This window comes from Terrapene carolina, unplaced genomic scaffold (assembly GCF_002925995.2).
Source record: "Terrapene carolina triunguis isolate 2854851 unplaced genomic scaffold, T_m_triunguis-2.0 Scaffold247, whole genome shotgun sequence".
Classification (NCBI taxonomy): Eukaryota; Metazoa; Chordata; order Testudines; family Emydidae; genus Terrapene; species Terrapene triunguis.
The window spans coordinates 16,631,088-16,656,165 of NW_020664598.1; the positions used below are offsets into that span (position 1 = coordinate 16,631,088).

At 40.4% G+C, this 25,078-nt stretch overlaps 1 protein-coding gene across 2 annotated transcripts in view; it reads right to left on the reverse strand.

Moving 5' to 3' along the window:
• BICD1 (BICD cargo adaptor 1) overlaps nt 1–25,078 on the reverse strand; it is a 277,073-nt gene that overhangs the window by 13,774 nt on the left and 238,221 nt on the right. Inside the window, exons 7-8 of one of the 2 annotated variants that reach the window (XM_026657536.1) lie at nt 21,727–22,044; nt 20,580–20,770 (exon numbers count right to left, since the gene is read on the reverse strand). In XM_026657536.1, the coding sequence (XP_026513321.1) occupies nt 20,580–20,770; nt 21,727–22,044 (509 nt within the window). The remainder of the gene's footprint in view (nt 1–20,579; nt 20,771–21,726; nt 22,045–25,078) is intronic. The other variant, XM_026657537.1, reaches the window with a different exon arrangement.

The following is a 25,078-nucleotide window of genomic DNA, read 5'->3' on the forward strand; positions in this document are numbered from 1 at the left end:
AGTCTACACATGTGAATGGAGGATCCAGAGAGACAGTGGAAACCCCAGTGGCCAGTGACCCACACACTTAGTGGCCAAAGGCCAAAAGGAAGGAGACCTCCCCACCCCACACACCTCCCTGCAAGGAAGCAGAGCAAAGGCCCCAAGCAGTAGAACAAAGGGCAAAGTTGCTAGGAGGCTGTGATAAAAGCTGTGCTCACAGAGATCCAGCATGCACCCCGCCCCCCGGAACCAAAGACAAAGGGACTGAGACAGGGCCAAAGTGGATTCTACAGCAACTCGGCTGGGTAGAGCCCTCACATTGGCTAGACTGAACTCTGTCTTAATCTTTGCTTCTCTACACCAGTGGTTCCCAAACTTGGTTAGTAGCTTGTTCAGGGTAAGCTCCTGGCGGGCTGCGAGACGCTTTGTTTACCTGAGCATCCGCAGGTACGGCCGCTCGCAGCTCCCAGTGGCCGCAGTTCACCGTTCCCGGCCAATGGGAGCTGCAGTAAGCGGTGCGGGCCGGGCCACTGCTTCCCGCAGCTCGTATTGGCCGTGAACGGCAAACTGCGGCCACTGGGAGCTGCGAGCGGCTGGACCTGCAGACACTCAGGTAAACAAAGCGTCTCGCGGCCCGCCAGAGGCTTATCCTGAACAAGCCATGAACCAAGTTTGGGAACCCCTGCTCTACACTAACCTCAGGACTTTCACATTCTGAATGCTAGGTAACTAATAGATTATCTTGCTTTGAAAAGAGTGCTTGGCGTTGCTGAAAACACTAACTGGGAGCACTGCGTCCTGAAGGAATAAAGAACAAGCCTCCCATAGGAGCCCAGCTCTGGCTAAGCGCCACACCTAGTGTCACAGGTGTGTTCAGCCTTTTGGACCATAAAATAGGTGAATCCAATCAACATTATCATGTGTGGCTGTGTTTTTAATGTCTGAGAAATGGGCATGCATTTTTGCTGCTGTCAGCAATGTCCTCAGTGAAAATTTTACATGCGACTATAGAATCAGCATAATGGAACTCCCTTTGTACATTCTGTCATTGGATATACGAAACAAGCTGTTTATATAAAGAGTGACTTGGTATTATCAAGGAACAAGAATAGCAAGGGATCCAAGACCAAGAAAAGCATCAAGAAGAGCATGAGTGGTGCTGCAAATAAGTGACTGGTGTATTGTATACACCTTTTGCTGTCTTCTGATTATAGTAACTCAAAATTCATGAAATGTTTCTATAAAATCTCACGGGTAAAAATTAAGAGCCAAACACTAAATATAAAAAATATTTTAAAGGGACTATTCACATTAGGAAAGCCAAATGTGTGAATAAAGATTTGCAGGATCAATCCCTGAAAGGAAGAAAATGAATTTCTTATTGCAAAATCTGAAGTTGACGTTTTAGTGTTTTATGTAAAACTCACCCTGGAGACGGAAGGATCCCTTCATTTTGCAGAACTTGCAAAAAAGTCTCGCTTCCTAAGCTCAGATTTTCATAGTACCCACCCCCCTACTGTCATGCCACTCAATGTCAATTGCACTTGCTGCATAAATCTTGCAAGAACTTGATAATGTGTTCTGCTGAGATGTGCTATTGACAGTTTACCTGAAAACAGGAGCAGTCTCTGTTTACCTGAGAATGAATTATTCTCTTTCCTGGGATTTCAAAAACAACGACTAAGTTGATTTAATGTAACCCCTGGCTAACAGAATGAATCAAGAGTAGTGAGCAAGAAAGCCTTTTCTTAAAAACAACCCCCCCTTTCTTCTGAACACTGCAACCTAGCTGTGCAATAGGCAGAAATGCAGTGTATTGCTCTGCAAAATGTACTGAAACAATTTGTTCCCTCTACTCTAAGTTTCTGATTTGGGTAAATACTTCATTTCCAAAGTCAAAGGCCAGTGTGATATGTCAAGAAGAACAGCAGCTTGGAAGAGAGAACACTCACCTTGCTGATATGAGACAAACTCCCAAGATATTCTGAAACTCTAAGCTGAAAAGGTGGGAGAAATCTTAACAGCCTTTAAGATGAGAAAAATATTTTTTCATCTATGTTATAGGTAATATTTCCATTCTTTGTAACACAAGGTTTGGGACAGCTTAGTGCTGCTTTTGTCTCGGTATGTGACAATTTAAGTTTATTTCCTACCATCAGTTAAATTTGTGATTTTTCTCTTGATTTCCTAACTTATGCCAAAGAAACACTGCTTTTATTAAAAGTGGAATTTGATGTGGTGATTTCAATTGGGATGATTGCTGTTGGCTACCTCAGAGAGAAGGCAGCATGAGAGAAATAACAGTTAAAAGATGAGAAGAGCCTACTCACTCATAGAATCATAGAAGATTAGGGTTGGAAGAGACCTCAGGAGGTCATCTAGTTCAACCCCCTGCTCAAAGCAAGACCAACCCCAACTAAATCATCCCAGACGGGGCTTTGTCAAGCTGGGCCTTAAAAACCTCTAAGGATGGAGATTCCACCACCTCCCTAGGTAACCCATTCCAGTGCTCATACACTCATAGACTTTAAGGTCAGAAGGAACCATCATGAACTTCTACTCTGACCTCCTGCACAATGTAGGCCACAGAATCTCACCCACCCACTCCTGTAACAAACCCCTGACCTATGTCTGAGCTACTGAAGTCCTCAACTTGTGGTTTAAAGACTTCAAGGTGCAGAGAATCCTCCAGCAAGTGACCCGTGTCCCATGTTGCAGAGGAAGGCGAAAAAAACCCAGGGCCTCTGCCAATCTGCCCTGGAGGAAAATTCCTTCCCGACCCCAAATATGGTGATCAGCTAACCCCTGAGCATGTAGGCAAGACTCACCAGCCAGACACCCAGGAAAGAATTCTCTGTAGTAACTCAGATCCCACCCACTTTAGTGTCCCATCACAGGCCATTGGGCATATTTGCCGCTAATAGTCAAAGATCAATTAATTGCCAAAATTAGGCTATCCCATCATACCATCCCTTCCATAAACTTATCAAGCTTAGGCTTGAAGCCAGATATGTCTTTTGCCTCCACTGCTTCACCACCCTCCTAGTGAAATAGTTTTTCCTAATATCCAATATAAACCTCCCCCACTGCAACTTGAGACCATTTGCTCCTTGTTCTGTCATCTGCCACCACTGAGAACAGACTAGCTCCATACTCTCTGGAACCCCTCTTCAGGTAGTTGAAGACTGCTATCAAATCCCCCCTCACTCTTCTTTTCTGCAGACTAAATAAGCCCAGTTCCCTCAGCCTCTCCTCATAAGTCATGTGCCCCAGCCCCATAATCATTTGCGTTGCCCTCTGCTGGACTCTCTCCAATTTGTCCATATCCTTTCTGTAGTGTGGGGCCCAAAACTGGACACAGTACTCCAGATGTGGCCTCACGAGTGCCGAATAGAGGGGAATAATCACTTCTGTCAATCTGCTGGTAACGGTCCCCAAACAATGCTCTAAGGAAACCAGCCAATATGGTCACAGAGGAAAGCACAATAGTTGATGGGTGCCAGACCTTATTACAAACATGTTAACAAACAGATGCATGGGCCAGGGCTTGCTGATCAGTAATTTAGTGGAAGCAGTGACTGTGGTACAGTAGAAGCACACCAGTGTGTATAGTATTTCTTCCGGGTACAAGGCTGATAAGCACTAGATAGCACCAAATCTACTATTTGATTTAGTGCAGTAAGGTTGACTTACTGTGATGTTGTGTGGCAAGTCTTGCAATGATCCTTCATTAACATTGTGTCAATGCTGGAGATTACACTTATGTTAAATATGTTATCTGCAGAAAATCACCCTTCAACAGTTTTTACTTGAGTATCTAGCTGGCTAGATCGTCGGGCTCAATGGGTAGTGATCAATGGCTCCATGTCTAGTTGGCAGCTGGTATCAAGCGGAGTGCCCCAAGGGTCGGTCCTGGGGCCGGTTTTGTTCAATAGCTTAATTAATGATCTGGAGGATGGTGTGGATTGCACCCTCAGCAAGTTTGCAGATGACACTAAACTGGGTGGAGTGGTAGATATGCTGGAGGGTAGGGATAGCATACAGAGGGACCTAGACAAATTAGAGGACTGGGCCAAAAGAAATCTGATGAGGTTCAACAAGGACAAGTGCAGAGTCCTGCACTTAGGACGGAAGAATCCCATTCACTGTTACAGACTAGGGACTGAGTGGCTAGGCAGCAGTTCTGCAGAAAAGGACCTAAGGGCTACAGTGGATGAGAAGCTGGATATGAGTCGACAGTGTGCCCTTGTTGCCAAGAAGGCTAACGGCATTTTGGGCTGTATAAGTAGGAGCACTGCCAGCAGATCAAGGGACGTGATCATTCCCCTCTATTCGGCATTGGTGAGGCCTCATCTGGAGTACTGTGTCCAGTTTTGGGCCCCACACTACAAGAAGGATGTGGAAAAATTGGAAAGAGTCCAGCGGAGGGCAACAAAAATGATTAGGGGGCTGGAGCACATGACTTATGAGGCGAGGCTGAGGGAACTGGGATTATTTAGTCTGCAGAAGAGAAGAATGAGAGGGGATTTGATAGCTGCTTTCAACTACCTGAAAGGGGGTTCCAAAGAGGATGGAGCTAGGCTGTTCTCAGTTTTCGCAGATGACAGAACAAGGAGTAATGGTCTGAAGTTGCAGTGGGGGAGGTTTAGGTTGGATATTAGGAAAAACTTTTTCACTAGAAGGGTGGTGAAGCACTGGAATGGGTTACCTAGGGAGGTGGTGGAATCTCCATCCTTAGAAGTTTTTAAGGTCTGGCTTGACAAAGCCCTGGCTGGTATGATTTAGTTGGGGATTGGTCCTGCTTTGAGCAGGGGGTTGGACTAGATGACCTCCTTAGGTCCCTTCCAACCCTGATATTCTATGATTCTATGATCTAGTTTTCCCCTAGTTCCCTTATATATGATGGAGTTTTTCAACAAAAAATGAATTATTATTTCATAGTTTATTTTTTATCTTCCCAAAGCTGATTTGAAGAAGGGATTAAATTGTTAATAGATGTGAACAGGCTGCTGAACTCCCACATTTAAACATACAGATAATGACATAAGCACATTGCATTAAGAGGAGCTAAGATGTCAATGGGATGGCTCAGGGGATTGACAATGGGAGAGGGGACCTTTCACCTGGACTGAGTCTGATGCAGGTTAATAGTAACCAAAAGTAGCTATCATCTGATGGCTGTTTGTGGTCTGTGTAGGAGTTGATTATCTCAGCTCAGTCCAATTCCTACTGGAAGGATGTCTACCTCACAGCAGCCATCTTTGTTGGCCATTCCAGAGGACAAGAAACTGAACAGGCATGGAAATTAATATACTCTCTCAACCCCACAGGTGCCCCTTCCTGATCAAGATTGAGGCCTGTTGCTAGGGCAGTGTGTGCAAAAGTCTGTATTACTGTTGTGCATACTGCACCTGTTCTTTGGATGGACAGACTCTAGATTCAAGGAATATCAATCTGATGCCTTCACAAGCACTGTACCTAACCTTAAAAAAATCTCAGAAGAAGCCTTTCTATTTACAATGTGCTGAAAGAAAAACTGAAGCAGAAGGTGACCTAAATTCTTCAGTACTTGGCCCATTCCCTTCTCCCCAGATCCACCGGCTCAGAGATTTTACACACCCCAAAACATGGAGGAGCAGCACCTTCTGTATGGGTAGCATTTTATGCCTTCACAGGTAGAAGTTAATGAACCAAGATATTACAGTGTACAGATAAATTAACCGTATCAGATAAAATAAATGCTCTTCACCCACCAAAAGTTCACCCATATTAGAACCTGAACTTAACTTATTTTTTTCATGCCCCAAGAGGGGAAAAGAAGAAGGGAGAGCTTAGAAAATTAGGACGTGGTCACCATGCTGCTGCCCCCAGTTTTTCTTCTTGCAGGGGGGAGCTTGGGGAAGTCTAATCCCTCTCCACTCCCAGGCCACCCACGCCTCTACCTCACACATAGCTTTGTGCCGCCCGTGTGCTGCGTTTTCCTTGGGGAAGAGGCTCATCTGCCTGTTTTGCCCACCCACCCATTGTTTGGCTAGCTGGCTAGGCTGACTGCCTCCACAGTTCGTTGTGTGTGTGTGTGTGGGGGGGGGGGCTGGCCAGTAGACCTGCTCACTCCTCAATATCCCAGGTGAAGCATCTTTGGGGGATGAGCTCATGACTGTGATTTCGGACCAACATATTGCATCCTATCCCATTGTTCCATTTGTGAGGATTTGTGACTGGCCTTGTGCAGGCTGGGGCTAAGTGAGAGCAGGGGATAGTAGCAGAAAGAATGATTCTAGGGACAGGTGGAAAGGAATATGGGAGTGACAAGACGTATTCCCTTATTCTGCATAACTGAACATCCTGCTTCTGCAGTTCGCCCAGGTCACATTGACCCAGGGATTGCAAAAACTGACCTCTGAACGGGTATTCACATGCCCCTGCACAGCTCCTGGGCATGTCTGGGCTAGCTCTGATCAGATGCTTTTAATTCTCTACTATAGCAAAGGTTTAGAAACACACACAGAACTGATTGGGTTAAGATCAGCAATGCAGGGAAACTTCCAAAGGTGTATATTTCATCACTCCCCAATGCCTGTTTCAATAAGTGTTTACTGCTGAAGTATGTACAAAAGATGCAGTCTCATAACAAGCATGGAAGGAAAGCATTAGATAAACTAAAGGCTTCTTATCAGCAAGATCTGGTGATTGGTTTATTGGACTGGCTAGAATATGTCATTACTGGGATAAAGAAAAGCATTTAGAAAGATGCCATCTGTATTACTGACTACCACAGAACAATGTGATAAAGCACTGTTAACAATAATAATTTAGTGCTATACTTTGGTTTGGCCATAAAGATATATGGCTTTATGGATCAGTTTGTTTAAATTGCTTCCTGGAATATCTCAGGCTTCCCTGGCTACACTATTACTGATCTCTTTCATCTAAGCAACATTACAACTACAGTTTTTCTCTTCCTGTTAGCATTTAGCCAGGTAATTTCCCAGCGCAATGGAGAATTTTGCAAACACAGAATTTCAGATATTTTAGCCCTGCAATGCATAGAAAACTGTAGGAAATCATGTAGATTTTGCTAAATCCTGACCTCTGCTGAATTTATGCACAAGGGGTGGGGCCATTTCCTCTTTTCTCCCATTATGTAAGAAACAGGCAAGGATGCTTCAACCCACTCAAGAGCACCAGAAGACATGTTCCGGTGGTGGCATGGTTTATAGGTTAGGAGATGCAGCCATCCAGCTAGCAAGCATTATCCTATAAGCAGCAACTGTTATCCAGATGCAACAGTGATAATTGATAAATTAAACAGTAATAAGTCACCAGGACCAGATGGTATTCACCCAAGAGTTCTGAAGGAACTAAAATGTGAAATTGCAGAACTACTAACTGCGGTATGTAACCTATCATTTAATGATGACTGGAGGATAGCTAATGTGACGCCATCTTTTTAAAAAAGCTCCAGAGGCGATCCCGGCAATTACAGGCTGGTAAGCCTAGCTTCAGTATTGGGCAGATTGGTTGAAACTATACTAAAAAACGGAATTATCAGATACATAGATGAATACAATTTGTTGGGGAAAGGATCAACATGGTTTTCGTAAAGGGAAATCATACCTCACCAATCTAATAGAATTCTTTAAGGGGGTCAACAAGCACATGGACAAGGGGAATCCAGTGGATATAGTATACTTAGATTTTCAGAAAGCCTTTGACAAGGTCCCTCACCAAAGGCCCTTAAGCAAAGTAAGCTGTCATGGGATAAGAGGGAAGGTCCTCTCATGGCTCAGTAACTGGTTAAAAGATCAGAAACAAAGGGCAGGAATAAAAGGTCAGTTTTCAGAATAAAGAGAGGTAAATAGTGGTGTCCCCCAGGGGTCTGTACTGGGACCAGTACTGTCCAACATATTCATAAATGATCTGGAAAAAAGGGGCAAAATTTGCAGATGATACAAAACTACTCAAGATAGTTAAGTGCAAAGCAGACTGTGAAGAGTTACAAAGTGATCTCACAAAACTGGGTGACTGGCCAACAAAAAGGCAGATAAAATTAAATGTTGATAAATGCAAAGTAACTCACATTGGAAAACATCATCCCAACTATACATATGAAATGATGGGGTCTAAATTAGGTGTTACCACTCAAGAAAGAAATCTTCCGATAATGGCCAATGCCAGGTGCCCCAGAGGGAATGAACAGAAGAGGTAATCATCAAATGATCCATCCCCTGTTGCCCATTCCCAGCTTCTGGGAAACAGAGGTAGGGACACTATCCCTGCCCATCCTGGCTAATAGCCATTGATGGACCCATCCTCCATGAATTTATCTAGCTCTTTTTTGAACCCTGTTATAGTCTTGACCTTCACAACATCCTCTGGCAAGGAGATCCACAGGTTGACTGTGTGTTGTGTGAAGAAATATTTCCTTTTGCTTGTTTTAAACCTGCTGCCTATTAGTTTCACTTGATGATTACCTGTTCTGTTCATTCCCTCTGAAGCACCTGGCATTGGTCACTGTCGGAAGACAGGATACTGGGCTAGATGGACCTTTGGTCTGACCCAATAAGGCTGTTCTTATGTTCTTAGTGCTCCTGCTTTGAGCAGAAATGAAATGTGCCCCACTGCTTTGAATCCTGCTCCAGGAAGCTAGATTCCTTTAGCAGATGACTCACTGAGCAGTCACTGCTCCCTCTCTCAGTGTAGGCTGGGGCAGGTTTTGAAACTTAATGTACAGGTAATGTTCAAAGAAAGGGACAGGTTGCATTAGAGTTATTTATGCAGGGAACAGAAATTTAAGCAATAGGAAAAGTCCAAGGGGAGGCAGCAGAAGTGGCACAGAAGGACCCAATTTTCACCCAAGATTTAGGAATGAAGGTGAGAAGGTGCAGGCCTCTCATTTAGTAAAGAAAGGCTCAGGGGGAAACAAAGATTAAGTAAACCAGAAGTTGGGAGCCAAACCTATCCCAGCTACACAAGCTTAAGGGCCAGATGATTTTATATCAGCTGAAAAATCTAACCCTGAGAATGATCATAATATCAAAGGAAGGCAAAGAGATATGCTAGTGCTGGAGATGCTGATGCTGTCTTATCTGCACTGGCCTCTTGCTATTTTTCTTTTAACAGTGGAAAATTTAAATTCTTTAATTATATTTCCTGCCTTGGGTTGCCTGTGATAGCAGGGGACTGGACTCAATAACCCAGTTGGTCCCTACCAGTCGTATGTTCTTATATTCTTTTTTATATCTGTATTTTATCAAAATCTTGTACCCATTGCCCAACACTGTAGAAACATTTTCACCTATCTGAAAGCATCATTCAAAATAATCTTTTTTAAAAAGCCGTGCTGGTCCATCCCCAGTCTGTTCCACTTCTCAATTCTCTATACCTCTCTCGGTCTTCTCTCCCCACCTTTTAACATGCTGTCCCATAGCAGGAGACCAGACAGCTGATTTTTCATAATTTTTTAGTTAGTTTTATTCAGTACTTTCTTCTGACACCTGGATTACCTGCCAGTCCCAATTAAAGTCTCCCCGTGGTCTTTCCATGGACTCCATTGGTCACGTGAATGACAATCAGATCAAAGTAATGCAAGCAAAGCTGTATGCCAACTTTAACCTTCAGCTTTGCCTCATTGTGGCTTATTGTAACATGCATTTGTATGTTACAATGGCTTATTGTAACATTGTAACGTGCATTTTTTCCAGATACAAAAAACAATATTAAGAAATTTCTTGACCGTTTGACACTTTTTTATTGTATGTCATGCTTTTGCATTTTTATAATGAATATAATTTGTGGGATATTTTTTAAATCATTCCTCACTAAATCTAATGAAAAGCTAAATAGGGGTTAGTAAATTAGCAGAAATGGGAATGGACAGAAGCTTAAAAAGCTATTATGTTAACGGTGTTATACATTTCACAGAAATAGCATTTCTATAGATCCAAGCATCTACAGTGTACACACTTATATTAAAAATGTGGTGTATCATTTAGAGGCTTCAAAAGCAAAAAGGAAAAGGCTTATAAACATATCACTTGTGATACTGTTGTCTAGGTTATCAATTTTCAGTTTAAGACTGATGGATACATTTCAAAGGTCATTCTGGCCTGCAAACATGGCCAAGGCTATGGTACAATTTGTACCATGTCAGGGTACAAGTAAGATCTGATCCAAGCCTGCTGAAGTCAAGGTGAATGGGATTTTGGTAGGCTTTGGAACAGGCTCTAAAGGCACAGTTGGCAACCGTCACAGCCCAAAACAGCAATATATCTACACTAATGAATATGTTCATTTTGATGACAGAAGTTACTGGTGAGATTAGATGATGACCTCCCAAGGAATAGCTCGCAACAGAGATAAAAAAGTCCCTGCTTCACTAACTTAAACAAGCAGAGACTCACTTCTGTACCATCTTACGTTTTCAGATGACTAGCACAATAATTAATATTCAGGTATTGTTGGTGATCAAAATCAGTAACTCATGAAACCACATTAAACCTTTTCACAGAACATAAAGACAGACAGTATTTGTTAAAGGAATTTTGAAGAAGTGTCAATGATTGTTTCAGATAATTGAGGGTGGTAGCTTCAGGAACACAATCTTTTTATGGAAAGTAACAGAGTACTGGTAATACATTTTTTAAAGGTGTGATGTGTTACCTGCCTATATACTTGGTTGGAAACAGCCTAAAGTCTAATGGATTCTAATCAAGAACTTCCAACAGAAGTTGCTAAAATTTGTTATTTAAATGAGACAAATTCAATCTAATAACCAGGTAACAATTTTTATACACATGGAAAAAAGTCAATAACCTCTTGATAATATTCAGCCTTAAGACATGGACTTCACTGCAATCCTTTATTTCTTTATTTAATTTTGTTTTGTAGCTGGCAACATAACTTCATAAGGAGGGTTTTTTTAAACGCACTTTAAAAACGTAATGAGAAAATACAAAGAGAAGCAAATACAACCAGTGGCACAGCAGTAAATTCATGTCATCATAATAGTTAAATGATATTGATCAGCATGAAATGTATGCCATCGGTCTTGTCTGTGGTAATTAGGAAGCTAAACATAACACAGAAAAAGCATAAAGCAAAGTGGTCCTATTCACAGTGGCACCAAGAGGTAAAAGTACATTTAGCCAGCTGATTTCTTGATCAGTTACAGCCAGCTAAAGTCCTTGGCAATGATACTTCTCTTCAGTTTTGTAGTAGCTTTCACAAGGACAATGTACCACAGTAGGAGTGATGTAAATGCATAATGCTCATTAAGCTTAGTTAAGTGAGCATATCAGATGTAGAACATGTAGACCCTAATAGCAAGGATATATAGATATTTCTATATGTGTGCTCTAACCCCACACATTAAACGATGAAAACAAATTACACACACACAAATGACAGGTTTCAGAGGGGTAGCCATGTTAGTCTGTATCCGCAGAAAGAACAGGAGTACTTGTGGCACCTTAGAGACTAACAAATTTATTTGAGCATAAGCTTTCGTGGGCTAAAACCCACTTCTTCAGATGCATAGAATGGAACATATAGTAAGGAGATATATATACACACATAACATGAAAAGGTGGAAGTAGCCATATAAACTCTAAGAGGCTAATCAATTAAGATGAACTCATCAATTAATTAGCCTCTTAGAGTTGATATGGCTACTTCCACCTTTTCATGTTCTGTATGTATATATCTCCTTACTATATGTTCCATTCTATGCATCTGAAGAAGTGGGCTGTAGCCTACGAAAGCTTATGCTCAAATAAATGTGTTAGTCTCTAAGGTGCCACAAGGACTCCTGTTCTTTTTACACACACAAATGGTTCATTACAAAAATAATAGAAAACAGAGAAACACAGAACAAAAAGTGGACACAGGTAATAACATTAAATTAAAGATGTCTAAATTATCCTTTTTGTATGTAGCACCTGGTTTAGTTACAGTTCATGACCCTGAAAAAATTGATTAAAATAATTTCCATAAACAGTGTTAGACACATTAAACTAATGTTGCAGGAATCCTGTAAATGTCAATATCCTGTCTGCGTATAAAAATAGATAAGGCAACTTGCGTATATGAATTCAGACCATAAACATGAACGCATTCACTGCGCATACAAATACATTTTATGCATATTCAGGGGATCACAGAGAAACTCAGACCAAGACCCTCTTGCTCATGACGCACCCAGGAGAGTAATTTGTAGTTGACCTCAGTTTTGTGAAGTTGGAGGATTTCCAGAGTTAGGACAATATTTTTAAAATGTTGGACCAGATTCATCAGCATGCTCCAGCTGCTTCGTGTTGCTTCAATTACATAGAGCAGCCACAAATTGATCTGATCTGGCTGGTTAAGCCAAGTTTATGGCTGCTTTTCATCCCCGTAGAAAGCAACCAGAGCCTACTGGTGAATCTAGCCCAGTATTTTTAAGGTATGTTAAAATTTTGAATGAATTAATTTTGACAGATTCCTTTGAAAAGTAGGATTATGTTCTACTGTTGAATTTTTATCTATATATTTGTGGATAAGTTAAACAAAAAAGTTAATTATTTATCACGATGGATACATAAAATTGTATCTTACACACAATAAAATTCTGAGTCCAGAAGCCCTGTTACAGAATCAAACGCTTCGTCAACACGTAACTAGCATAGAAGGAATTGTCATTTTCTGTCCATATGACTTCTCTTTTCTGAATGTATTCCACTGACCCAAAATATTTAATTTAAGACAAGGAGAAGAAAGGATTTTTTAAAAAATGTCCAAGTCTACAATCAACCTCGTTCTAGGAGACAAGTGAGGCATTATTAGGGCTTGGTTGAATAGGCTGATGATATACTTTTGAAAAGCAGGCTAACTGCAAAATTAGTACCTGAGCTAAGAACTTTCATCAATGGCCTTGGATCACTTTCTTTTTAAAAATTATGCTTTCCTAGTTGTATAGGTTTCTAACAGTCCTGCTGTCCCAAAAGAAAGAGATGTTAGAACAAATCAAAGTTTAGGAATTTAAGGGATACTTATGGTACTGGAGTTTATAAAGTTAGGAACAGTTTTGTAGATTTTGTTCTTAACTGCAAAGCAAAGCTGAAGTGCTTATTAGCCGCTAAAATTAGAAGTTATAACCTGTATCACTCCAAAGCTTGAAGATTAATAGCATCAGAAAAAAGAAGATAGAAACCAAACAGTTAAAAAAACAACAACTTTTTCTTCTCTTTCAAAGGTGTAAGTTACACTGGCTATTAGGGCTGTCACATAATTGCAGTTAACTTAAGCGATTAACTCAAAACAAATTAACCCAAACAAAAAAATTAATCATGATTAATTGCAGTTTTAATCACACTGTTAAGCAATAATAGAATACCAATTTACATTTATTATAAATATTTTTGGATGTTTTTCTACATTTTCAAATATATTGATTTAAATTACAACACAGAATACAAAGAGTACAGTGCTCACATAATATTATTTTTATTACAAATGTTTGCACAGTAAAAAAGAAACAAAAGAAATAATATTTTTCAATTCACCTCATGCAAATACCATAATGCAATATCTTTTTCGTTAAAGTGCAACTTACAAATGTAGATTTTTTTGTTTGTTACATAACTGCACTCAAAACCAAAACACTTTTGTAGCCCGCGTTGCAAGGTATTTACATGCCAGATATGCTAAACATTCGTATGCCCCTTCATGCTTTGTCCACCATTCCAGAGGACATGCTTCCACGCTGATGATGCTCGTGAAAAAAATAATGCGTTAATTAAATATGTGACTGAACTCCTTGGGGGAGAATTGTATGTCTCCTGCTCTGTGGTTTTACCCACATTCTGACATATATTTCTTGTTATGGCAGTTTCAGATGACCACCCCACATATATTGTTCGATTTAAGAACACTTTCATTGCAGATTTGACAAAACGCAAAGAAGGTATCAATATGAGATTTCTAAAGATAGCACTCGACCCAAGATTTAAGAATATGAAGTGCCTTCCAAAATCTGAGTGGGACGAGGTCTGGAACATGCTGTCAGAATTATTGAAAGAGCAACACTCTGATTTGGAAACTACAGAACCCAAACCACCAAAAAAAGATATCATCTGACTCAACTGATGAAAATGAATGTGCATCAGTTCACACTGCTTTGGATCATTATCAAGCAGAACCTGTCATCAACTTGGAAGCTTGTCCTCTGGAATGGTGGTCGAAGCATGAAGAGGCATATGAATGTTTAGCATATCTAGCATGTAAATACCTTGCAATGCCGGCTACAAGAGTGCCATGTGAACGCCTGTTCTCACTTTGAAGTGGCATAGTAAATAAGAAGCGGGCAGCATTAGTTCACATAAATGTAAACAAACTTGTTTGTCTTAGCGATTGGCTGAACAAGAAGTAGGATTGAATGGACTTGTAGCTTCTTAAGTTTTACATTGTTTTGTTTTTGAGTGCAGTTATGGAAAAAAATAATTCTACATTTGTAAGTTGCACTTTCACAATAAAGAGATTTCACTACACTACTTGTATGAGCTGAACAGAAAAATACTATTTCTTTTATCATTTTTACAGTGCAAATATTTGTAATAAAAAATAATATAAAGTGAGCCCTGTATACGTTGTATTCTGTGTTATAATTGAAATCAATATATTTGAAAATGTAGAAAACATCCAAAATATTTACATAAATGGTATTCTATTGTTGTTTAACAGTGCGATTAAATCTGTGATTAATTTTTTAATCACACGATTAATCATGATTAATTCTTTTAATTATCTGACAGCCCTAGCTATAATTATTTACTCCTGGGGGAATTTTGCGCCACTTCATGCGTGCAGAAAACATGTCCCCCTGCAGAAAGTGATGGGGAAGCAAAAGGAAGCCATGCTGCAGGAGTGGATGCCCATGGGCATAGTTTGAGGGGGTATTCCCCCACACACACCAGAGGCGAGGTGTGGAGAGGCACACGGAGTCACATGCCACTGCCTCTTGCATTTCTGTGGGCACAGAGCTGCCCGGCTGGAGGAGGGTGCCTGTTTTCTGTACAACAGTGAGTGCCCATAGTGGGGCAGGGCAAGGGTGGCGGGGAAAATGGGGACAGGGTGGTGATAGGAAGAGGCAATGGGGAAGGAAGGGGGTGGGATAGGGCAGGGAAGTGGATGTGGGAGTGAGGGGAGAGGGATAGAGGCAGGGGGCAGTGGGGAAGGGGGATGGGATGGGGAAGAGAAGGGGATAGAGGAGGGGGGGGAGTGGGAACTCATCATGCGGCATCCCCTCGACAGCAGTTGCAGCTGGGGCTCCCCCATTAAGCAGTTCCATCAACCCCCCACCCTGATGAGCCCCAGCCATCCTGCACTTGGACCACCCCGAAGAGCCCCGCATGCCAAGCCCCATCCTCCCAAATCCAGACCCCCCCGATGAGCCCTATCCCCCACCCCAGACTCCCCATGCTTTAAAAAACCCAAACCAACAACATACAACTGGAAATGAAAAAATAAAAGCCATGTGAATTTTTCATCACTTGTGAGCTGATCTAGCAAGGTACTAGGCACCTGCTGACAGATGCTCAGTGCCGTCCATCTCCCCTGATGCTAATGAGATTTGAACATGCTGAGCCCCTTCGAGACACTCACTACCTTAGAGGATTCAACCTCTTTGTGATTTAAAACCCTTCAAACAGTTTTTTATTTAAACAAAAACCCTTCCCAGGTCACTACGTTATTCTTTATGCAAAGGCTGTATAGTAATTAATCAATTAATTCGTCATTAATAGTAATGAAATCTAAAACCTATAGCGCCAAATCAACAGCTTGTGTAAATGAGGATAGCTCCAATGGAACTACACTGATTTACATAAGCTGGGGATCTGGCCTCAGCTGGTCTCTGAATTTCAGAGAGAAATGTCACTTCTACAGGGTTTCTTTTGTGTTTGTTTTTCAAACCGATTAGATAGAGTTCTAGAGCACAAACATAATTATCCATTCAATAGTACTTTTCTATCAGAAAAAACTGGGTGATTTCTCCTCTTGACAAATCTGAAACACTTCAACACGTATCCTGTACGGTATTTTTACATATTTAAAGTCTACTGTTGGTAAATAGAAATATAACAATGCACAAATGTAAAACCTGCAATAGTTTGATTCAGTAGCCTGCAGAAGAAAGGCGGAGATCTGTATGTCCCAAAAAATATTGTGGGTGACCTCTTAATAGCAGTAAGATTGAACATCAAAGAGAGTAATACAGAACAGTTTAGTACCAACTACTGTACGGTGGGTCAAACGTTTTATGGAGAATAAACTGCAGGCATTCATTTTTCTACAGCATGCTCAAAAGCCTCCTATGAAACCATTATCTAAAGCTTTTCTCTCCAACTCCAAGAAGCTCAATGGAGCGAAATGTATCATTTTAAACTCAGATTGCTACAAATAACATAGAACTTTTATGTCAAAATAACGGATGTGACAAAGAAAGAGAGCTGAGGACCAACCTTGGACCTTTTCCCCTTCCCTTCACTGACAAAGTCAAGAAAGGACAACAGAAACATGGCCTCTATCAAATTTGGGGTAGTGAAATATTAAAGACCATCTCATCACATCTACAGGGTCTGTGCATGAAAATTAGAGGGGAAGGAGTTCAGATACAACTGAAAACAAAAGGTCATTGGTGATACAATGTTGCATGCTGTGAGGTTGTCAAATTCAGCTTCAAATTCATTACCGAGACTCCTTTAGAAGGAATAAATGATGTTATAGGGCCTTTTGCTTCCTTTTTGCTCTCATTTTCTCATGTAAATAGGAAAACAACCACACACAACAAAGAGGGCTGCAGTTGCACAGTGCACATCCTGGTTGGCTCAGCCTAGTGGAGAAGTAATCTTTATCGGCATCAAAAAGCTTATTGATAAAGTAAGCGGGGGATAGGGAACAAATCTCAATCCTAGATGTGATCCGTAAACTGAGATCCCAGTGTAGTGTGCAGCAAGATCACAGTACAGCTAAACACATATTACCCTGAGGAAGTCAAACAAGATGTTTTGTAAGTGAACTGATAGGTGTTCTTCAGCAATTGTGATTAGAATCCATTAGCACAATAAAGGAGCCCAGATGGATCATACGGCAATAATCTGAAATCAGAAGGGTCTATATGTGCTGATTTAGTTGCACATTGGAGTCAACTGGGATCAAGAAGGAATCAAGAATTCTTTCCTGAGAATTCTTTAACTCAGCCATTCTTTACTGGAGCCCCTTACCGCAGATACCAACCCAACTTCTCCTCTGCCAAAAGGCTAGAAGCGCCAGCACTTTCCTAAAAGTAGGGAGCAGTGTCCAGGAATGTGGCATGGCTAAAGATAGCCAGGGGATGTGCCAAGCAGGAGATCTAAAAGAAGGGCAGCATCAAGGAACAAATGAACAACACAGATGGGAATGTAAAAACAGGTGCATGGGGAGCTGATCACAGATAGGGAGGCATAACTGATATCTTTCCACACCAAGTTCACTTATTTTAGTCCTTAGTCTTCCTCATCAAATACATCTCTAATTCTAACACACTGGAGATTAAAGAATGACTAGAGAAGTCTAAATGTCATAGGGTGAAATTGTCTTATGAAGGAAATGCTGATTTTAAATATCCATAACTTAAAAAAATTACTGAACCAATAGTATTTTTCTTTCCTCACCGAGGACATTAAAACAATACAAGTTTGAAGTTCCTACCTTTAGCCATTTTTTTTCACTCTTGCATAACTTGAAGATACCTGGACCAATTTTTCTCAAACTTCAGTGAAAAATCCATCTCAGAACTCAGACCGAGGATGGACAATTTCAGCCCAAGGGCTATATGTTTGAGGAAGTGGGGGGGGGTTATGGAGGGGTTAGAGTGGGAGGCACATGTCAACCTTACCTTGGTGTTCACTACCTGTAAGCACTATAATAAGTAGAAGGATGTTCATTTATAAGATTAAACATAGGGGGGTTAAATTGTAGATGAAGAGAACAAACCATATCAATAGGGACACTTGTTAAAAAAAAATAGTGAACTTGATGGGCACCAAAGTGACCGCCAGACAGTCCTACTGGACCAGAAGGCTCGTTTCTTTGAAGTGGAGATTCAAAGAAGAAATGTATAAAACACTAAAGGAGTCGAAGTGGGAGCGATGGGTTATGGAGTCTTCTTGGGACTGTGTCATAGGAGTTGGGTAAGAAGAGCACAGGAAAAGTTTGCTGAAGAAAGGTTGCCAACTGCTTTGGGATGGCTGTGGATGTTTTAATTCTGTATCATCACTCTTGAATTCTATTGCTAATTCTACTTGTGATTTCTCATTTAAATGAAAATGGCTGCTAGAATCTTTGTATTTCATCCTGTTGTGTAGTTTGGGTTTGGATGCCATTGTTATCTGACAATCCACACGATGAAGAGGTATTGCTATTTGTTGAGCACCAAATGTTGTGCCCGATTCAGTACAATGCATGGAGAAATACCCAGTTCCTGACACAAAGAGCTTACAAAATTCCCGTAAAAATGGACAATGGATTAAGGTGTTTATGCTTTCTGCTTTGGGGAACAAGAAAATACAACTAAGCCTGCTGCAATAAGAACAATGTTAGTCAATTTCCCACTGTCATTCGCAATCCCTATTCTAAAATAGGCCCAGGGTAATCTTTAAACCTGAAGCTGATATAAAACTTTGATCAACATACTCAATTGTAAAGTAAAATGAGGAAATGTAAAGTAAAATGAGGAAGGCAAAAACTATCTGCCTTCATCAGGATTACGTGCTCAGTAGAACATTCATTTGAACAAACAACTATAATAGGTTTACTCGAGATGTAGGCCATATGAAAGCATAAAAGGCCAATAAACCACACCCATGAAACCATTTTAGGGGTATTTTACCTTGAGAAGGAAAAGGAATACATGAATATATAACACTGTCTTAAGAACCTAATCGTCTTTGAGGATATGCTGGTGCACCTACAGTGCACTGTTTGACTAAAGGCATTTATTATCAATGGAACACTTCTGCTTTTCAAGTACCAACAAGTTATTTGGCCTCTACTATGCAGAAGGTCAGATGAGATTATTGTAATGGCCCCTTCTGGCCTTAAAATCTATGAATCTTGTAAATTCTACATTAACAAAAGAAACTCCTTTACAAAAATCTACTTTTGCAATGTTTGAGTGCACCCATACCTCCGATTGATTTCAAATTGGGAGTTCTGGGTATGCAAATAATGCAAGATCAGTTTCTTTAGGGGTGTGTAAGTGGCTCCCAGAAATGGTGATCATGACCCCATTCTAAGAGGAGGAAGAAACAACAAATACCAACAGTATTTGTTTAACAGATTCCTGTCTAGAGGGTAGTTATAGACACACATGATCTCGTCTTACTACCCTTTCCTCCAAATTATGAGAAATATTGACACAACTGCTTCAATATGCTCCTATTGAAATAATCACTTCTATCAGGTAAGGACTGATTGTTTATTCTAAGTAACCCCATATGGTGCTCTTAGAGCAATGCAATGGGAATATTTGAAAGGAATTCCTGGTGATAGACATGATTTGCTGTGCAAGGCTGTCATTTCTTAGCTGCTGCCTTCATCAGTCAGCCATTCAATTTTTTGACAGTAGAATCTTATGGGTGTCTGCTTTGTTCAGGCTTCCTACAGTTCTGCATCTGGTATATGAGCCAGTGTCATTTGAATCACACTACTTTAAGCCTGCTGTGGTATTGCTTTCACTAAGGGAGATATAGCGTATTCTGATATATTATGCTGTTTTCTTATAGCAGGTATTTTATTTATTTCAGAGGATGCCACCAGTCTGGTCTTTACCTCTTACATTTTCTGTCTGGGCTTCTTCTGCTTGGCAAGCTTCAAAGCAAACAGTTAAACATATCTATTGACAATCAAAAGTGTGCATGTTAATAGGCTAAAAACACTGCTCAGTCACAGACCATCCTCACTGCTTTCTGATTTCTGAGGAAAAAATAGCAATTATTAGTTTGCCCACCATGAAGAGTACGATGACATGACCTTAGGAACCAGGAAAGCTTCCTGGCAAGATGGACCCCATGAATCAATTTACATAAAATAAATCTTTTGGGAGCTTTAAAATAAAATAGATTTTAAAATAAATCTTTAAAAAACTCCATTAAGTAGCCAAGCACAAGCAGGGCACAGATACTACTGTTGGCCTTTGCCTATTTCCAGCCATTATATGCTATAGTGAGTGTTTTTGAACTCCTAATTCCTCTCTCACTTTCAGTTTGTATTTTCATCACTGGCTAACAAAAGAGGCACTGGACCAAATTCAGGCCTGGTGTAACTGGGTGCAACTCCTGTGGATGCCAATGTGAGTTGTGTCCACTTACACAATGGATTAACTTGTCCCACACCATCTAGAACCAGTTTTTGTACATGTGGGAGCTGACGTTCTGCCAGCAGCTGCAACAGATTACATAGGAGAGGACATTTTGATTTTAAAGTTGACAGAAGGTGCCCAAATTACATTGTGTGTGCAGTTTTGGGGTCCCCTATTCTGCTAATCACTTTGCACCACATGCACCCAAGGAAAAAATGTTTACCTGGTATGGCCACGGTTAACCTTTTTTCCTTGCTGAGACGGTACTCATGGATGAGTTCACTCATGGAAGGGGGGCCCCTCAGAAGAAATGATTCTGTGGAGGTGGGATCAAAGGGGGCTCTTAATATATTCTGTAGGTAGGTCCCTGAAGTCCTGGGATGGCTCTGATCACAAGGGGAAGGTGAGAATAGTCTTGCAGGAGATCCAAGAAAAATACATATGGAAACAAAAGAGTTTTACTTTAATTATCTTTAAATGCCTCATGAATGACAACAGCATGCTAATTTGTTTAACAGGTAAAACCAGCTAGTGTTGCCACCTCCTATCATTTCCACAACATGGCATGTTGCCTGTGTCGGAAATTCTTTTTCATAGTTGAGGAGGAGATGAGGTTTATTTATTTATTCTCCACCCTCCTTCCCACCCTCTGATCATTATATTCAGCATTTAGTGGGCTCCCTGAACATTTTCTTATCCTTTGCATTGTGACCAGAAAGTACCGGGAAAGGGAATGAACATCCAGGACACTTCTCTAATGGAGTCCTTTTCATTGTCAGAACCATTGACATCTCCACAACTACACAGCTTTGGCATGACAGTCAGAAGACAACATGAGAATTCACGGCTTGAACAACCAGAACATCTGCTTTAGGTTATAAACAGCAGTCATTCCCTTTGAATATGCAGAAAAGTTCATCCGAGTGAACACATCCATATCCTTCTCCCATTCATGAGGAGACAGAGGCAAGCACTATAGCATATCAGAAAGACTTTGTTGGTTTATTTTGAAAAAAAAAAAGCATTGACATGCTCACAGAGCATAGCTTTTTTTTAATTTCTGGAGGTTATTTTGCTGTGTGCAAAACCTTAACTCATTTTAAAAGGACATACAAGGTGCACTGAAACACTGACAGAATATAGTCTAAAACTATAGTAAAAAGGAGGAGATAACATTATGGGTAGATGGAATCAGAAACACATTTAGCCAGGCTTTGAGTTTCGATCAGCCACTATTTTTATCCACCCCTCTCCCTTCTCCCCAACCAAAATAATAAATAATAATAATAATAATCTGTTTACAATTCAGTGAATGACTTTAACTAAAGTCTGGCCACTGCACTGTACTATAAAGATCACCGCATGCATACCTTTTCCTCTGAGTGCCACTGCTGACCAGTAAGTTTGGTTGCTGTGGGCCCTGACTATGCAGGAGGAAAGTGTCTATGGTTGGCACGGTGGCTGATGCTTCCTCACTTACTTTAGAGCGGCTGTCCTTGCTCTTTCCAAGCTTGCCTTTGCTGCGTCGGGACTGCTCATGATCGAACTCTAAATCCTCCAGTCGCTGGGTGAGGGCAAGTTTTTGCTGGATAGCCATCCGCAATAGAGAGTTTAAGGTCTTCTTCTCATCCTCTGCAGCTGCCAACTGCCTTTGCATCTCGTCCAACTGTGTGACGTACTCATCACACCTGGAGAAACAAATGGAATAGAAGCCTAGTGAAGTATTCTAAGAACCAAACAGAGCAAAGCAGAGATGGGCCTGAACCAACACCCCAACTCTAAACCATCGACCAAGATTTGTATCAAGTTCACAGCTCAAACTCATCTCTAGGAAAGGCCTAATCTCAACCTTGCCCCCCCCCCCACCCCACCACCACTCTGAGAAAATTTGGATTCAGATCTGGATTTCAGACTCTCAAGTTCAACAGGAGAATTTGGATCCAGAGTACTGGTGCGGCCCATGAAAACTTTTCAGATTTCAGATTCAGCTCATGAGTTTAGCTCTAGGATTTTGGTTTAGGACCACCCCTAATTTTGAGCACAATTGTTATGTGGGCAAATTAAACTGATAATTTACATAACATGAAGGGGGTCATAAATAATAAATTCTACCTAAAGCAAAGTATTACACAAAACAATATGACAAGAGCAGGAATATCTTCATTCAGTACCCAATATTGCATAGATTGTGTGATGAGATGCTATCAATTATTAGCCAGTATTAATTGTTCAAAAGGTATATGCCATTTTTAGGGATCAGGAGGTTGTTTGGTGTTTAGGCCCATTCAGTCCTTGACCCGACTTCCAATAAGGGAGCCAGTGAGGCAAATTGTAGTGAGTAGGGTTTTGTGATGTGGACACTTGCTCATTTTACACAAAAGCTGTCAGGTGGTAACTTTCAGACACTCTAGCTCACTCTTAGCAGAATTTGAAATGGTGAACTGTAAACAAAAGCTTTGTTTCCCATTACCATTCTCCTACTTCTCCCAACACTTCAGTGTTGGAGCTAAACAATAATTCACATCTGATCATACCCCTTATCTATCCCTCACTTATTTTACATCTACATTTTAGTCTTACAACAACCTGACATTCTCTCACTATTCTAATTGTATATTATTTACATCAGAATAGTTGAATGATGAAACTCATTTTGTACAGAAATGTCAAAGAAATCAATCACTCAATAGTTTGAGTTTCTACACCACAGTTCTCCTTGTCTCACTCATTCTGGGACTTTGACCCATGTTGCATCTCATATTTGGTCTTTGGCAGGTTTTGAGGTACGACTATATTGCCCAGGTGATATAGTTAATGTTTATAAAATGCTTTGAAAATGAAAAATGAGTCTGACTTGATATGGCTTTAAACAGGGATTTCTAAAGCTAACAGTGGGCCAAGGCATTATGTCATGGCATTAGTCAGTTGCTGGAGTGAAACAGCTTTAATTCTATTAAATGAAGAGCCTCTTTTCCAGTCAGAACTCTTTCTAGATGCAGTCCAATTATCCTGATAGTCAAACTGCTCTATGGATAACTAGAATGGGATAGTATCACTCATTCTCAGCAGCATCAAATGCTTCCTACATGCTTTTTTAAAAATACTAAAATATGCACCCACTATGTTAGAAATTTCATTACAAAAATTGTTTGAATTCACCACAAAATAAAAAAAAGATGTATTTAAATAACAAAATCCTACCATTTCTGTACTAAGGGCAAAATCCTATTTAAGTGTCACCCCACAGTAACTCTGCTGAAGTGTATGGAGTTACTATGGATTTACAACTGTGTAACAGAGATGAATTTAGCCCTAATAGCACTATCAACAGGAAATAAACATCCAGTCCACCATTTTATTTTCTCTCTCAAAATGTCTGACTCACAATAAACCTCTGAATTCTCGCTAACTGAATGATGAAACCATTTAAGTCTATGACTTTTATCCTTCAGTTAGAAAGCAGGAACACAGTGTTTGGAAAATTCTTACTCAATCTATATAGACATTGTGCTCTTCTTTCAAGTGATTTTAGCAATTTTAATTGCAAATAAAATCACTGTAAGCCAGACATAGCTTCAGTAATATCTGCTTTCTGCAGAGCTTTAACAAACAGGACTGCATTTGATTGTTCAAGCTATGTGGAAAACACATACTGCCGCAATGTTGGCTGGCTTACAGTCATCTCTGACACCTCTCGCTGATAGAAGCAGTTTGATGTTTATGTGTGTTTTAATAAATCTATTTGACAGGGCCACTAGAATGATGTCAGCATCCTGGAAATTAGATCAATTTGAAATACAAATGGCTGTAATACCCACGATATCTCAGATTTAAATTCTTACTCACTGGGATCCGACAGATCTTGTATCTCCCTTCTCCAGTTCTCCTCTTCAGTTTACCCAAGAAGAGATAAAGAAACTTTGACTTCTAACTACATCCCCAATGGGAAATTTACAAAAAAAATGTAACTACTAGATTCAACAACACAAACACTTGCAGGATAACACTAGCAACAGAACTGATTGCTTTGCTTTCATATGCCAATGATGCAGTTTCCTTGTTGGGATAAAATTAGTTGGCCTTAGACCTCAGAGAATACATGCTCTGCAACTGCACAACTGCCTTGTAAAACAGTATAACTGCGCAGTTATTATTTAAACATAAGGCTTAATAAAGATGTATGTTATTAAAACCAATTTAGACAAACACACTTCTCACTGCTGTATAGGAAATCATCATAAATTGGCTATAGAAGTTTGGACATACTAGAAGTTTTTTTTACTGGTTGTTTGTGACCTCACATGCATGTCACCGATGACCTAATAAAAGCAGTTTTCTGACTGTTATCCTTAATTTTCTATACATCATAAACTTATTTTCATAACAGCAATAAGACATTCTTGACAATTCATTGCAGGGCAATTAAAGTCACTTGATCTACACCACTACCCAAAGTATGCTATAATCTCTCAGAAACGTACGGCCCATTGTTTCTATGGTTTGTTGACAACCAGTGTTCTAAAAGGTTAAGCACATCCACAAAACAGTCAAGTCAAAGGCTATGATTGGCTTTTGAGGCTGCTGAATCACCAAAGTGCTACACGTCTCCTTGAAGTCCACAGTGGTGGAAACTATTCCCTTTTACAGGAGGTAACTACCTGTTGTAGCTGTGGTACTTTTCCTCTGTTAAATATTCCATACAACATGCAATCATGGGATAAA